General features: G+C 43.6%; 1 protein-coding gene across 2 annotated transcripts in view; it reads right to left on the reverse strand.

Moving 5' to 3' along the window:
* The window catches only part of CPEB4 (cytoplasmic polyadenylation element binding protein 4), a 76,448-nt gene that overhangs the window by 18,690 nt on the left and 40,594 nt on the right, over positions 1–17,164 (reverse strand). The window contains exon 4 of one of the 2 annotated variants that reach the window (XM_066591273.1): positions 3,934–3,957. The exons of the other annotated variant lie outside the window; for it this stretch is intronic. Coding sequence (XP_066447370.1) covers positions 3,934–3,957 — 24 coding nt within the window. The remainder of the gene's footprint in view (positions 1–3,933; positions 3,958–17,164) is intronic. 2 annotated transcript variants of the gene reach the window in all.

Raw genomic sequence — 17,164 nt, forward strand, 5'->3', positions numbered from 1 at the left:
AAAAAAATCGTGTGAGATTTGCGCGTAGCGAGAGGCACAAAAATGAACTCCATTCTTTTGAATAGGGGGTCATACACATGAGCAAGGTTTTCCTGGTCATCACACCACGTGCTAGGGGCACGCGATGCGAGGCTTTCCTATTGAAAACAATGAGAGAAACTCTGCGCTTCCCTGAAGTGATGCAAGGCAGCTTTGTTACAAAGATGCCTCGTATCCGGAGCAAAAATCACATGTTGGCAAGCGAATTTTACTTTACAGCCATATGGCACACTTGCCAGTGTGACGTTAGCCTTAATCTGGTACAGTAATTGTACTGACTAACAGAAAATAGATAACGTCATTTTTACTGCATCATGATCACTGTAAACCCCCCAAACTTGTATTTTTCCCCCAACTGACCCTACCTAGAGATCATTATACACAGTGAATAGAAACCATTGATTGCAATGGGTTTATTCATAGCTGCGTTTTTTTTCACCACATGACCGAAAGAAAAAAATATATATCATGGCCGAAATTGATGCGTATTACACACCAAAATAAGCCCAGAGATGTGAATGGATCTGTATGTTTGTGCAAGAAACTAATGGCATTTTGTGCAATTTTTTTTTAAACGCACGTATAAAAAAAACACTCATAGGCAGAAATACGCATGGAATCTGAGTATTTCAGTTTGTGACTACGCTGTGTATTCACGGACCAAAATATGCAATACGGCTGTGTGAATAAGCCCTTACACATTTTCCTGTTTTCCAATACGTTACATGGTATGTTATTGAAACCTACAACTCATCCCGCAAATGCCTTCATGTACCCTTGTTACTAGAATAATGTATGATTTTTGAAAGTGGGGGAGGAAAAAAAATGGTGGAAGCAGATCTTTAATACTAGCACAATACTTTACATCCAACCAGCTGTAGAATATTTATATGGTGTAGCTGGTGCGAACAATCTGCAGCGTTTTACAGTATCAGCACCACTGGATGAGGTTTTCCCACAATCACCACACAAACTGACCTGGAGTGCAATTTTCATGTTTAGGGCTTATTCAGACGTGCATATATTGGCCAGGTTTTCACGCCCGACTGATATACGGTGTCCCTCTCTGCAGAGGGAGGAGGCGGGCCGGAAGCTAATGCACTGAGCTCACGCCCCCTCTCCGCCCCTCTGCACTATTTGCAGTGGGAAGGGCTGGGGCAAAAATTAATATAAGACAGGGTTGTATTTTCGGGGGAAACAGAGTAGGTCCACCGTAGTCCTGAGGGGAGTGCACCCCCAACCTTCTCACAGTGGTTGACAGACTATTGTGTACACTGGGAGAGGCAGAGGGAGCGCCCCCTTGTGAAAACAGTAGACGTATAGTTATGTGTTTACTGCATGCTATGATCTCCCCTATTAGCCAAATGGAAAAATCTTCTTTTGTGCTGTTTGGCCTTATAGAAGAGCAGCCCTGTCCATGTAATATGCTGCTCTTACATGGGACAACCCATACAGGCAACAGTCTGCTTTAAAGTTGTGTTTAGACATAGTGGATTATTTGCGGATTCGGCACTGGAAAATCCGTAATTGAGTAGTGCAATCCATGTGATTTACAAAACACTATATGTAGCCAACAGCAGTGACCCATTGGCGTAGCACAAACAGAAGAGAAGAATTTGTGGCAGCAAGCAGCGATGCAGTAAAAACTTCTTCCTTTATTACTCCATACACATACGACGTTTCGATCAACACAGTGATCTTTGTCAAGTATATCATCGGCGTAGCACATCGGCACAGCGATTCCAGATTATTCAGGAGTTTTGAAATGGTCCCACCTTGCAAGTATCCGATTTCTATTCTGATTTTATCCCATTACCTAGTTTTATATTGTAGATATAGATATGCAGCTGAAGTTGTGTGCAGGTGTTCTTGAGGGAAATTACCAGAGATTCTGGACAAACTGATGGAGTGTCAAGTAAAAAATGCTCCTTTTGAATGTGAACACCCCATGTTTCACCTGTTCAGCTACAGTAGCCCCTTCCTCAGTCACGGATGTTACCAGTGAAGCGCACACTACCCAGCAAACCTCGCTGTTCAATTTACTAAAAGAATGGAGTAACTGAATAGTGTGAAGACTGACATTTTCCTTATGTTCAGGCAAGATTTGGTCATTCATACCAAACAGAGTTTACGCTGAACAGGCTTAACCCCTTAATGGCACAGGGTGTATATATACGGCCCGTGCTTTCAGGGTTGGTTTGGTGGGGGATCTTACAGTGGACACCTGAACGCTAATCGTGCCTGGTAGCCTTTTAAATCCCACTGTCTGTTCTGACAGCGGCATTTAAATCCGCAGATCAAAGTTTGGGGCTTCCGAATGGCCCCCCCATGATGAGATCGCAAGGTGCTTTTCAGTTGCCATGGCAGCCTGGTTACCTCTGAAGACCCCCGGCATTGCCACCGTTGAATCATGCATGTGGTGTGGCTTGAGAGTTTGCCTGTCCGATCATATGTGTATATACCAATGTATGTATGTATTATATATAACTGGACTGGTGTAGTTATAATCGGACTGACCCACAGAATAAAATTAGGTCATTTTTCCCGCAGTAAGCCACCGTATGAACAAGACCTACCCAAAGGTGGCAGAATTACTTTTTTTGCCATTACACCCCATTTAAAAAAAAATATTTTCAGTGCATACAATACATTAAATACATATATAGTACATTAAATAGTACAAATGAAAAATACAACGCGTCTCACAAAAAACAAGCCATCAGATTATCTACGTTGATGGATAAACAAAAGAGTTATGATTTTTTGAAAGTGGGGAAGAAAACACGAAAATGAAAAAAAAAGGGCCGTGTCCTTAAGGGAACCTGTCACCTCCCTCCAGCACCACAAACTTACCTATGTTGCCATTAAGGAAGGTGACAGGGAGCCGGATAAGTTTGTTTTTGTCACACTCATCCGCTCCTGTGTTCCTCCTTCACTGTCAGCCCCTGAAGATCGCGTCCCACATGTCAATCCGACTTTTTTTTCAGATTGCCATGCGAACGCTCTGCAATAGACTTGTATGGGAGGGACGTGTATGGTAATTTGAAGAGTGTCGGATTTCCCTACGGTGTGCAATTTTTGGTGGCCGACAGCGAAGGATTGTGGGCGCGTATAAAAAAACACTTAATCTGACTGTCACCTCCTCTAACAGCCCCGTAAGTGCGTTTATGGTGCTGGCGGGACAGCTTCCCTTTAAGCTGGCCATACATCTTCAAAAGCAGTCAGTTGAACACTTGCTCAGCCGCCAGCTATTTTTCCTGGTTCCCCCACACATATGCACTCTTGCTTCAGCTGAGTATTCTTGTCTTTTCAATAAGCAAGAGGGAGGTAAGCTGATGCCAACAGCTCTGAAAGTAGCTTATCTCCAAGGGGACAAAAGAAATGGGTGTTAAAATTAAACATGCCTTCTTTATCTGGACTTCACCTGTGTAGGTGAAAGTCGTAAGGACCCCATACACACCCAACAGTCAGCTGGATGGCCGACTTTTCTCTAATGTCTATGGGGGCCTTAGACAGTCAGACAAGCATAAGTGATACTTCTCTGTAACCTCATGACAGCCAATGATCCTGTGCCACAGAGCAAAGCACAGAGGGATGTAGTACATAAGGGGGGATAAGCGGGGCTGGTCATGAGGATTCAGGAACAGTCATACTTGCATTTTCGGCTAATGGCACACATTGAATGGTAGCTATCCTAGTTGTGTTAAGGATATGATCTTGAAACATTTCGGAATACTTGATGCCGCTAAAGTCGGAGTCAGTTGAAGCCATCAGTATGATAGAAGCAGAAGATTTTCATATTTTCTAGTATTTCAGAAAATGACAAGCTAGTAATGCGGTGCTTATCACTGATATTATAAACATTGTTAGAAGATGGAAAAGCAGAAATATTACCTCTCCTTCGCCCATAAGTCCTTGCTGCATGTCAGAGAAAGAAAAGAACTTTTCAGAAAATGTTATCAAGATTGGAAAATCTAATTACATCCTCCGTACAGTATGTCATTTACTGGGCTCTGAAATGACTGCTTAGCAGGTAACTATTTAGAAATCTAGACTTGCACATTACTGTGATCATTGCTTGATAAGAGCATAGGAGGAAAAGACTGAAGACATCAACAGACAGACCCAAATGTCATCATCACGCTCATTGATTTGTGCAACCTGGAAAGAATAGGTGTTAGAACGCAACTTCAAAACAGAAAAACTACAACACTTGGGGGGTGGAAATCGCACACGTGGCAGTGCTGCTGCAGAACTCTGTGCATCAAAAAGTCTGTTCCATGCATCTGAAGGGGTTTTGGTTTTCTCCATAGCATCAATGTGACATTCTGTAAGCCTCATCCAGATGTATGGAACAGTTGCAAACATTTTTGCAACAAATCTGCCATATGTGAATTCACCCTCAAAAGGCTATATACACATTTGTCCTCTTTTTTTCCTTTTAATCATTGGGTTTTTGGAAATCAAGACTTTTTGCTTTCATTAAAAATCTCTGGATTGTTTCCCAATGCACTGCAGACTGGAGGACTGAAATCTTAGCAAATTTTGACAGAGTAAGCTAAAGGGTCGTTTCTCAACTCCTCCCCTAGCCCGCTCCCCTGTTGTGAATGTACATTCAATGCCTTTTCACTGAGCTATTACATAGGGTTGTATGACGTTACTGGGGGAGGAGAGCAGAGAAAGCTACTATTACAGAGGGCTGCATGACAGAGCTAAAGGACGCTGGAGAAGATCAGAAGAACAGAGAGCAAAGAAAGCTATCACAGGGGGCTGTAATTCACTTCAGTGAATTTTCTACTCCTATCAGCAGTGAGGGAAAAGGACCAACAGCTACTCAGAGAAGGGATGAGACATAACTATGTTGTATTGAGTGAGTGCGGTTATCCTACACAGCGTCTTAAAGAAGAGAGGGAAGGGGGAGGTGAGCTTGTGCATTTTCATGAAAGACCAGCGGATCAGTGCTAGGAACATTCCAGAGCCAGAAATTTGAATGTAGAGGAGCCTGCAAACCAAGTATGATGTTTTTTAAATGCATGGAAAGGAAAACTCAATGCAAAACACAGATGAGTGCATCCCTTTTTTTGCAGGAACTTAGTAAGATGTGTGTGTTGATTTTTTTTATGCACAGAGCCTTCCATAGCCTTTCATGAAAACCTGCTAAACCCCTATGCATTAAACTCTTTCCACTCATTAGAACTCATAGGACTGTAAAGCAGTTGCATTAATAATGTTTGAATTATGGCTACAAGAACTGGCTTCCACGCTGTTTAACTTAGATCACCAAAGAACCCACAAACCGTCTGAATGAGGTCCTAAATTACTTTGAAGGGTACATTGCCATCACTGTATCCAATCTGTCTAGAGAAACTGTGGCATCCAGAGTTGTACCTCAAGCCCTAAGTCTTCCAAAAAGGCAACTTTGCACATAAGGGTGCATTCACATGGGGTGGTTTGGAAGCAGTAAGAACAGTAGCAAAAGCCACATCAGAAAAACTACCGATATGCGTTTTTCCGATACGATTTTTACTGCCTCCAATACACCGTGTGAAAACACCATAAAGAGAAGTCACAATGAGAAGGCTGCAGGCTTTCTACAGACCAGCTGAATTGCAGACCTGAATCTGTCTATTAGGCAAGAAACCTGGTATCAACAGATTAACATACCAAAAGTCTTAAATACATGATTTTATGGTTTATGAATAGCATTGCATCTACTGTAGACTCTCCTCTGAAACGGTTACTGTAATCAGATTAGAGAAGTAGTAGACATAAGAGCGGGCATAAGTACCTCAATGACATTAATGGTCAGTAAGGCTGCCTTCGTATTGGCGATAAAATCACGCGATGCGAGAGTGGGTGGAAACGCTGAATTATGATACCAATGATTTTCAATGGTTTCCTTCACATTTGCGTTGGGGCAAAAAAAAAATAAAAAATCGCTGCATGCCGTCTTTCTGCGTATTTTTAATCTACATGGATGTTTCCTTTAATGTAATATCCCTCATACTGTAAGCTGTCCAGGTTCACTACTAGCGCCCATCCAATCAAACACATCTGTAGGACATTATGTTCATTAGATACTCGTGATCACTATGGCTTGTTACCAGATTAACATATTGCAGTTTATGTCAGTATCAGCAAAGTAACTATTCCATGCCAGGGGGGTACGATGTAATCGCATGCCCTCTTCCCAGCACCCACTGCACAATTAAAGCTGCTACTCACAATATCATTGGCATTCTAGTTTCGGCTTACCCTTCTTTGCAGCCATGTGAAAGCAGTTTTTGTACTCTGTCCTAGGGCAATTAGTATTCATCACATATTGAAAGCTGGCTTGTTTTTCTGATATATCTTGTGGGGTTGCAAACTGGCTGAGATCATAATACAGGTCAGAAGTTAGTTTTTTCATACATATATATATATATATATATATATATATATACACGCAGTCACTCAAGTTAGGCCCCCTGCACATGGGCAGAAATTATGTGGCAGGATTTCCCGCAGAATTTCCCCTAGTGCCCGCTGCCATAGGATTGCATTAGACAATGCTATCCTATGCAGACAGCCGCGATTTGACCGCATAAAAACGAGCGCGGTAAACAAATCGCGGCATTTCCTATTTCTGTGCGAACGTCACTAGTGGTGCGCCAGCTCTGACTGCACATGTGGCGGCTGGGCAGCAGCCAGTACATAGCAGAGCGAGACGCGGGAGCAGGTGAGCCGCGGGTCACGGTTCACATCCCACTGTGAGAATTCTCGCCGCGGATCTGACCCGGACGTCTGGAGGCGGCCTTACAATATAAATTTTTTCCAGGATGACCATTGAATGATGACAATACTGTTACGTGAGACCACAACAGCCAACACGGAAACCTTTCCAGATTTTTGATAAGGACGCAGAGTTACTGTTAAAGTGTTAATTACCATAATTACAAAGATGATGTACAAGCCCCAAAAATATGGACTTAATCTATGAAGAAGTTATTATATATATAGGGTGGACTAGGACAAGCATGAAAAATAAATATAAAACCCATGGGAGCTATGAAGCGAGGAATTATGCATGGACAATGTTAACCATATACATTTCATTGTATTCCTAGTTTGTGGAAGCTTCTGTATCCTGTCAGTCACACTTCATATATTTCGATCTACTTTTTCTAATAAGAATACCATGATTTAAAAACAAATCGTCTGTGATAATTATTAGTGTCTCATCTGGTACGACCTGTAAAATCAACTGGATGTGATGATTTCCAGGTTCAAACACAGAGTCCTGGAATTGAGCAAATGATGTAGGATTAACCGGACTAAGTACTTTCATGAAATGTAGCAAGAAGCTGAGAACTCGATGAGCTAATTTACCAGAATGTGAACCAGACAACTGGTTCCTCAAGCAGAGCATCTACCCTGAAAAGGGCGACCCTACTCTGGGAAAGACACCCAAGAACCACTCCAAGGTGCACTAGCTTCACTGAATACTAGAAACTCAGGAAAACTGGGTATACAGCTAACTGTAGCTGAACCACTGAACAAAGCATCTCTGAATACTACAACTCAGAACACACTGGCACAGCGATGGCCAGTATATAGGATGTTATAACTGGCAACCCTTGTATTAAGAGGTCTGTTTAAATATTTTTAAATGTTAACTGATAGGCTGGCTGGGCTGAAAGACAATCCAGCCAGCCTATCAGCAGTTGGCAGCAAAGCGAGAAGCTACTCCCTCAGTGTCCAGCACATATTGACACTGCGCATGTGTCACCCAGCGCATCACATTGTCTGAAGATGACATAGTTTCACATGCGCTCTCCAACCCGACATAGCACTGATCAATGGTGGATCTTTTGTGACTGGTTTGTATTATTGTCTACAACAACACATGGAAATCAGATCATTTATGTATGATGAACAGATTTTTTTTTTTTTTACTATTAGGGGAGCTTCACAGACAATTTACTCATATAATAAGACTCGTGACCCACAGGGAGATGCACAACACAAAGAACTTTTTGTAATACACTATAATGAAAGAGACTGTCATCTCAGGCCACCTCTATAAACTACAGGATTAGCTACATAGTATACAGGACACTGAGTTCAGATGTGTCATTTGTATCCTTATAGTCACCCCCGTTTACTGCTGTGCGCCCGCAAAAACTGCATCGAGTGATCGGCTGAAATGTTTCAACTCAAAAGGATCACATTTAGGACAAGCAGAGCTATGCATGAGCAGCTGTAGCCGCCTGTGCACGGCCACGATGGGATATCGCTAGCAATATTCCGCCGAAGGGGAGGAGGGGGGAGCACTAAAAGGTCTCCGCGATGAGCCTATATTAATGATAGGCTCCCTGCAGAGTATCGCGGCATGCCGCAATTTTAATCACGCGAGCAGAAAAATCGCTACGATTCTCCGCTCGTGTGCAGAAGGCTGTGCTTTCCATAGTTATCCTATGGAAAGCATGTCATGCGAGTTCCACGTGCGATTTATCGCCGCGGATCTCGCTAGGACACCTCGCCCGTGGACAGCCAGCCTTAGGCTGAATTTCACATGCAGGGTTTTTTAGCCCAACAAGAGGAGATATAAAAAGGTGAGAAGTAAGCACACTAAACAAGGACATAAGAGATACTGAAGGGGCCATTGTGAGCATCCACAGGCAGTGCAGCCTCAGGCTTATGGCCTTTAACATTAATTACACGCTTTGTCAAAAAAGAAAATCAAGCACCCAGAAGTTGTTGTTGTTTTCCTTCAAAATGCAGATATGTAAATGATTAGAGCTGTGGCGTGATTAGATGTGCCGTCTTGTCACCCAGTTAAGAGTTTGAGAGGGGCGCTTGGAATGTGAGAAGCTGGATGGTCGTATTGATGAATTGCCTCCACCTGGGCCGCTCTGACCAGACTGTTAGGAGGAGTTGGCACCAGTGGATGTGTGAGGGCACACAAGGTGACCGGGCTCAGGACGCCCTGGTCAGATCTCCAGTAGAGATCATCATCTGATCATCCGACAAGTACGAGCAGCATCAACTGTTCCACTGCTCTCCATCTATAGACAGGTGGCACCATCATTACACCCGTGTCTGTCAGAAGCATTTCCAGGCACTTGGCTGAAGGACATTTTGTCTCACAGCGCCCATTACATATACAGCCTTTGACATCCACCGACTGTCACCTCCATTAGCAGTGGTGTCATGAATGACAAAACATGACCGCTACAGAGTGAAACAAAGCTGTTTTCAGCGACAAATCCAGATTTAGTTCAGGCATCAACAATGGCTGTTTTCATGTCCTAGGTGTGAGCACCTCAATCGTGCCTTGGCTGTGCCAACATCAACAGTCTATGAGTTTGCACAATCTACAGGCTCAGTTACAGCAAATACGGACCAATATGCCACAGGATACCATACGGAACTTGTATGTCTCCATGCCTGCCAGTATCACATCTTGTATCCAAGCTAGAGATGGTATAACAGGGTACTAGAGCCTCCATGCCTGTCCATATCACATCTTGTATCCAAGAGAGATGTTGCCCGGCAGGGTACTACAGCCTCCATGCCCACCCGTATCACATCTTGTATCCAAGATAGATACTGCCCAGCAGGGTACTAGAGCCTCCATGCCTGGCCGTATCATATCTTTTATTCAAGCTAGAGGCGGCCCAACAGGTACTAGAGCCCCCATGCCCACCTGTATCACATCTTGCATTCAAACCAGTGACGGCCCAACAGGGTACTAGAGCCTCCATGCAAGTATTCAGTTTTCCGCAATAAATCATTTTGCTTCGATATTGTTACAATCACACACAAAAGTTTCATTTGATTCCAACAACTTCCTTCTAGGTGCTTTTGGTTTTTTTTTTGCAATGAGTGTACTTTAACCTTTTCCAATCCCATTTCCCTGCCACCCACACACTCCCCCGCTCTTATTTATTTTGGATAGGAAGCACATTGTGGATTCCTTGGAACTACTCAACAGAGATGCATAAAAATGACTTGTCATGAAGAGATTAGCAATGTTTTTGAAGTAACAATTTCAGATCCAGTGTCAGCCCTCGTCCAACACTAAAATTTCTCTACATCGCTCCGATATCGGATGAGGGCTGACACGTTTCTAACAATATGCAGGACAGCGCTCCGATGTCAGAGGCTGTTAGAAACGTGTGTCGGCCCTCATCAGACATTGGAGCTATGTAGGGAAATCTTAATGTCGGACGAAGGCCAACGCCGCATTGGAAAGGGTTAAACAGAAGTAAGCCAATACAAACAGTTCCTCAAATCTTTAACATTAAAGGGGTTGTCCCGCGCCGAAACGGGTTTTTTTTTTTTCAACCCCCCCCCCCCCCGTTCGGCGCGAGACAACCCCGATGCAGGGACGTACAGAAAGCTCACCGGAGCGCTTACCTTAATCCCCGCGCTCCGGTGACTTCTATACTTACCTGTGAAGATGGCCGCCGGGATCCTCTGCCTCCGTGGACCGCAGCTCTTCTGTGCGGTCCACTGCCGATTCCAGCCTCCTGATTGGCTGGAATCGGCACGTGACGGGGCGGAGCTACACGGAGCTACACGGAGCCCCATAGAGAACAGGAGAAGACCTGGACTGCGCAAGCGCGGCTAATTTGGCCATCGGAGGGCGAAAATTAGTCGGCACCATGGAGACGAGGACGCTAGCAACGGAGCAGGTAAGTATAAAACTTTTTATAACTTCTGTATGGCTCATAATTAATGCACAATGTATATTACAAAGTGCATTAATATGGGCATACAGAAGTGTATAGACCCACTTGCTGCCGCGGGACAACCCCTTTAAGGGCCCATTCACACAGGTTTATATGGAGTCCATAGTTTTTACAGAACGAATACAGTCAGCACACGAACCCATTGAACTAAACCAGAGTTGCGCGTAATGAAACAATAAAAGCATGTCCTATTTTGGTCCATATTCATGGACCAAAACCGTAGAGTAAAGTCTATGTGGGCATTAAAAAAAAGCGAACATGAATTTGCATCCGTGTTCACTGTAAGATGTTTTGTTTTGGGTTCTTTTGCACACCCTGTATTTTTATGGGTTAAAGCTGACATCAATTGGGTCTTATGGGGTTTCTTTTTTTGTGCGTGTGAAAAACAGGTGACATATGGATGCAAAATGGAAGTTAAAAAAGGCACATATGCAGCAAAAATGCCGGTAACATACAAAAATACATCTAGTGAAAAGTATGAGTTTTTATGAGCTCTATATAAGTTATCAGGTAAGTCTTTCATACATTATTTTTGGCAGGTCCAGCATGAGACTTTGTGATTACCCTTGTCTGTTACGATATGGCATGTCAATGAACATTAATTAGTGTCATAATGAAAAGAAAAAAAAAATGTAAAAAGTTTACAAAAAGAAACAAGTCTTCTAGCTCTATTTGTAGTCCATTTTGGTCTTTGGCAGTCCTTCTTCCTTGCCACAGTTAATTCCGCGGTACAAGGTCACCCGCTCTATTAGCAGGTTTTCAGATGCAGACTTCTGATCTTTACAGGTAACAAAAACTTCCAATTACACGCCTAGTTTCAAACGGTTTAGCTGTAGGAAATGTTATCCACTACTTTCCCCAATGCAGCTTTCAATGACGCTAGAATATGTTTTATGTGGCTTGTTTCTTTAACCTTGGCAAAAATGCAGAATTGGTGGGGGAGCGGAGCCGTGCAGGCGTTGTCCAGTTTGGAGTGTTTGCATCTATAGAACACCTCATGTAGCAGACTCCTCCGACAGCCGGCCCCTGGGTGTTGTTACTGCTGGGAAAGGGTGGATGGCCAGGAATTCCACTGAAGAGGAAAGAAGCTGAAGCCTCGCAGAGGGGGATTAATAGCTAACACAAGCTTACTGTTAGGAGGAAACAGCAATATGGTACTACTAAAAAATACTGATGTAAGTGAAAAGTGCAAGTGTGCATAAGGGAATAATCAGATTCCCTGAAATATATCCATTTCTAGAATCAGGCTTGGACTGGGCCACCGGGGAAGCTGGTGAATCCCCAGGTGGGCCCCTGGACTAACAAGTCTGTCCCATAGCCTGTTATTTTATTCTGGGGGCTCAATTTTGGTGTCCTTCCCTTCATAAATCCAGAATTTATGGGTGTAACTGATGTACTCTCACACAGCTTATATAATACCGGGGCTCTACAGAAGGGTTTTCCTCAGGGGTGTATGCTGGGGCAAATTTAGCATAAACATTCTCTATTGCCGGCCTGATTTTATATAAGCAATCAGAGCTGGTGTCACCGCTGGTGGGCATTGTGAGAACATACCCAAGACAGACAAACTGTCCAGCAGCACTCACTTCTCAGGTAGTCATGCATCAAGCTGTATATTCGCAATTGCTGGATGCAACGCCTCCACAGGATCGGATCCAAGACCCAGAAGTACCTCCAATGTAAAGGAAGCAGCATGCACGGCCTATGTTCAAATCCTAAAAGGACACTTTGCTTACGCATGAACCATGTGGAATAGACAGCGATGTTTCGATCCCAACCGAGATCTTTGTCAAGCTCAACAAAGATCCAGATTGGGATCGGAACGCCGCTGCGTACTTACGCATGGACCATGTGGAATGAAGTGTCCTTTTAGGATTTGAACATATGCCTTACATGCTGCTTCCTTTACATTGCTTTATGCTGGTGGGCACTGCGTGTTATCATGGTACTGGTGCAATAGGTCTCCACCGGAACTAGAGGTGGAGACATGGGTTGGCCTGGATCAGCGACAGGGAATGCCCACGTCACGCCCCCAGATGTGGATTGGGTGCTGGCGCTGTATTCTGTTTCGGATCTTGTGAAGCCACTGCTCCGAACGCTGGTCCGACAAGCTGTGGTTGCGGTTTTTGTAGTGAATGCCCTCTGCTCCTGCAGCCCCCGCTCCGCTCTCCACTCTTGCGGGGTCCCCTCTCCCCTAGCAGCAATTATGTTAGCAGCCATCACTAGGCGTCACACTTTAAACACGGGACATAATAGGGGAGTCTAAGCATTTTTGCAATATGTTTTATTAGCCTCTTTCGTACATTTTTCCTTGAAAACTCCTCTTCTGCTATGCAGCTACAGGAAGATGTTGCTAGGGAAATCCATATTCACCTAACAGCAAAGCAAAAAGGAGCTGCAGACAAAGCTGTTCCCATATACAGTAATGGTTTTAATGTTGGTTCTATTAATTTGTAACCCTTTGTTCTCTTGTGCCCCCTGCTCTGGTGTTTTTCCTCTTCACTGGTCACGGCGAGTCTGATCCCAGCGCTGTGAAGGAGAAGGCGCTCTCTGCTCATTGCATCAGGTGTACAGTAATGTATGTTAGCATGCAATACATGGAGTCCAGTGGGGAGGGGGCGCTCCAAAAGGGGCGAAGCCGTCAGCGCCGGGGATGATGATTGATTATATATATATATATATAAAAAAATATATATATAAGAAAAAGATACAGTTTTTAGATAGTTATTGCATGCAGAATGTTGTATAGTGGTGCAACTTTTGCTCATGTGGCGCATTGAATTCTGGTGCAAAATTCGTATAAAACTAACATGTGAACTGGCTTTATTTTTTGGAACTATTCTTTCAGGTGGACGGTGGGGGATTGAGTTTTGTTATACATGTCATATTTGAAAATGACTAAAAACACTCATTTCAACCACTTTACACCCATTGACATAACTGTGTATCAAGGGAATTAGGTAGTCAACGCACCTTGATATACTATTATGTAAAGGTGGTCATGTGGAGGACATGTGGACAGATTTATGAAACGGGCTAAAATTAACTCTTTGTTGCCCATCGCTACCAATCATAGAGCAGCTTTTATTTTTTAAGAGCACTATAAATAATGAAAGCCGTGCTGTAATTGTTTGCTATGGGCAACAGACAGCGTGGGATTTATGAAACGGTCTGAGGATACACTCACATGTAGCGGTGTTGGTGCAAAAAATCCGCATCAAAGTCTATGGCAAAAACTGCATCAAAATCTGCACCGAAGCGGTGCAGATTCGCAGCAGACTTCACTCCTGCAGCTGAAAAGGCGCGGGTCCAAATAGTACAGATTATGAAGTGGATCTTGATGTGGATCCGCACCAGAATCTGCTTTCTGATTGTACCCCAAGGGTATTTACACAGCAGATTCCTTAGAGGTATTTACCAGTAAAACTGCAGCAGAAATCCACAGCCGTTCTGCCACGTTTGTCAAAAGGCGCAAATTCTATGTGCGGAATTTCCAACGTCTTTCTGTCCGGATTAAGTGACATGTCGAGTCACTTGTCTCTTCCAAATTCAGTGTTATGGTGGCGTTTTAAGGTTTTCCAAAATTAACTACTAATTTAATTCTGTTTGACACTGGATAACAGACATTTGACAATTTTTTGTTTGTTGTACTATAAACACCGCTCATTTAGCAGTATTTAGCGAATACAGAGTACACAGCAGATATGCATGGAGCATGTATCTTATGTACCAACCTACGATAATGGTGTGTAATCTGCACCAAAATAGGACATGCTGAGCTTTCCTTCACATGCATGAATGTCCCAATGCAAATCACTGGGCTTTCATGTGAATGAGCCCCACAGAAACATATTTACAAGTTTTTGGTAATTTGTTTTTAACTCTAGACTGCCAGATTATGTAAATAAAGACACTTTATTCAGCCTAGTTGGATACACCGATACGACGATGGATCTAACGTCGCCCAGAGGTTCTCTATGCCGATCAGTCAGATTGTGTTGCAGGTAGAACTAGTTTTGACAATATGTGCGGGGAGACATGAGGGTGTTATGGGCCTCACGTCACGCAGACCAAGCTATTGAATGTGTCAAGTAGGCCTAGATTTCAGCTGCACTCTCCAGATTTGGTTTTGGCTCAGGTTTGAGGAGTTCGGTTGATGTTTTATCTTTAGTCACCTTGAATCTGAATAGATTTGCTTCAACGTACTTTAACCCTTTCCAATCCAATTTTGGATTCAGGGGTTCCTAAAAGGCTTTCTCTTTTTGCTGTTATACAAAAGCGCCATCTGCTGGCTAAAGCCAGTGTGTGCGCGCCAGAGAGGCTCCGACAGCAGAGTGGCTGGCAATAGATGGTAAGAATACCCTGTCATGCGTCTTCTCACATTGGAGCTGTACAAGCTTCAATCAGAATGTAGGAAGACGTCAGACAGTGGATTGGAAAGGGTTAACAAGGGGGACAAGGCAAGGCCGCCCCTAGTCCACTTTATTGTTTTATAATGGAGCCTATAGCTGCGTCTATATATAAGATGACCATGAGATACTTGGGTTTAGAGGAGGTGGAAGAGAAGTTAAATTACTACTATATGCAGCTTATAATCTTTTATTATAAAAAAAAGTCTCCCTTAAAGGGGTTGTGTGATGTCAGCATTGGATATTGCAGAATACAAGTGCTCGGCAATCTCCAGCGCTCCCATTGAAATAAACTGAGCAGCGGCATGCATATACCGCTGCTCCATTCGTGTAGGAATCCTGGGGAGGTTCCAGCAGTCAAACCCCCACCCAGCATACATTTATCCACTATCCTGTGTATAGTTTTATATCTTGCACAACCCCCTTAAGTCAGTTATGGAAATGCATGTAAAAGCATTCCAGCATTAAGAAGCAATCCGCAATACTGCCATTGGAAGAGACCCCTTCTCTGATCACAGGGGGCCCCTAATGCTGGCACCCCTGGGTTCCTGGAGATCCGGTTTTCCACATTACACGACCACGGCGAGTAATCCTATAGGTATCCTGCTGCACAATTCAATATCTATGGGATTGAGAGAAGCGGCCTTAAGAGCCCTGAGCTACCGTCCAAGTCCCCCCAACTGGAACAAGAAAATCAGCTTTATTCTCCTAGTTGCAGGGGAGCGACATTTAAGCTCTAGCACACATGTATACTACTATCAGAAAGCCAGGTAAGAAGTAGATATTGCTGTATTTGGTAATCTGAATACATTCACAGTTCCCATGGCAACAAGGAACGTCTCGGTAGTGCAGCCTCGTGCGTGGAACTTCAAGCAAACATATCACAGCGCACAAGATACGAGAAAGAAAATATATCTCTGCTTTATAATTAAGGGTCCTCCGGGGGACGCTCACAGGTTGTGGAACTGGAACAGATTTTCCACACCAAAAACCCGCATTGAAAGCCGCACCACTAGTGTGGATTTCGATATGGAAGGGGTTAAGTCTGCTGCGGATCCCTATCAAAATCTGCACCAAACCAAAATATCCTACAGGTGATCGTACTCGGAGACATTTTTTTCAACCACTGTTAAAGGGCTACTCTGGCAAAAACATATTTTTCCATCCCCGGCCCTCTCTCCTGATTGCCTGTCACATTATGGAGGTCCCCCCTGTGTATTCCAGCAACTTTCATGCAACACAGTCCTCTGTCTGATACCTATCAGGCACCATTTTGAGTCCAATATTTTTCCCTTTCTGCTTCCCATCTATCTCATGATGTATTAGCACAGCATTAGTTAATACTAATTCTGCCTGCAGTTTCATTATGATTACCTTTTATATTCACCTATATAAGCTACAGATCAGAGGTACACAGTCGGGAGGATGAGCTGTGATCTCCTCTATTATAACTGCATGACAGAAGCTGTGTGATCAGTAACTGTGATAGGAGAGTCTGTGTCCCCCTGCAGGCAGTTTTAGTGGCAGTTCCACGTAACAGCATCACACAAACTGAGAATCTGACTAGAAAATGAATACTTAACCCCCAAGCAGATCTGAGATCACATGATCATCTGAGGAAAAATAGGCCAGCAGATTCAGACAGAAATAACTAATCAACCAAGATAACACTAGTTCACTTATATACTGATGGAGAACTACATAACGAGTGAATTACAAAAACAAAAATCACCAGAGTGACCCTTTAAACATCAGTCATCAAGTTAACAAAGAGAGGGGTCTGGGCTATAGATTAACAGTTAGGCCACTTACTATTTAGAAGTAGTAAGATGCATTTTACCATTCCCCAGACCCAAAAACACAATGTAGGAGGTTACTGGTTTCTAACCATTAGGAATGTATTTCCTTCTGGGACGTAGTAGGTCAGTACTCAGTTTGTAACCATCCTATACGGACGGGACCTCATGACTCTACGACAGC

Source organism: Eleutherodactylus coqui, chromosome 2, assembly GCF_035609145.1.
Source record: "Eleutherodactylus coqui strain aEleCoq1 chromosome 2, aEleCoq1.hap1, whole genome shotgun sequence".
NCBI classification, from domain to species: domain Eukaryota; kingdom Metazoa; phylum Chordata; class Amphibia; order Anura; family Eleutherodactylidae; genus Eleutherodactylus; species Eleutherodactylus coqui.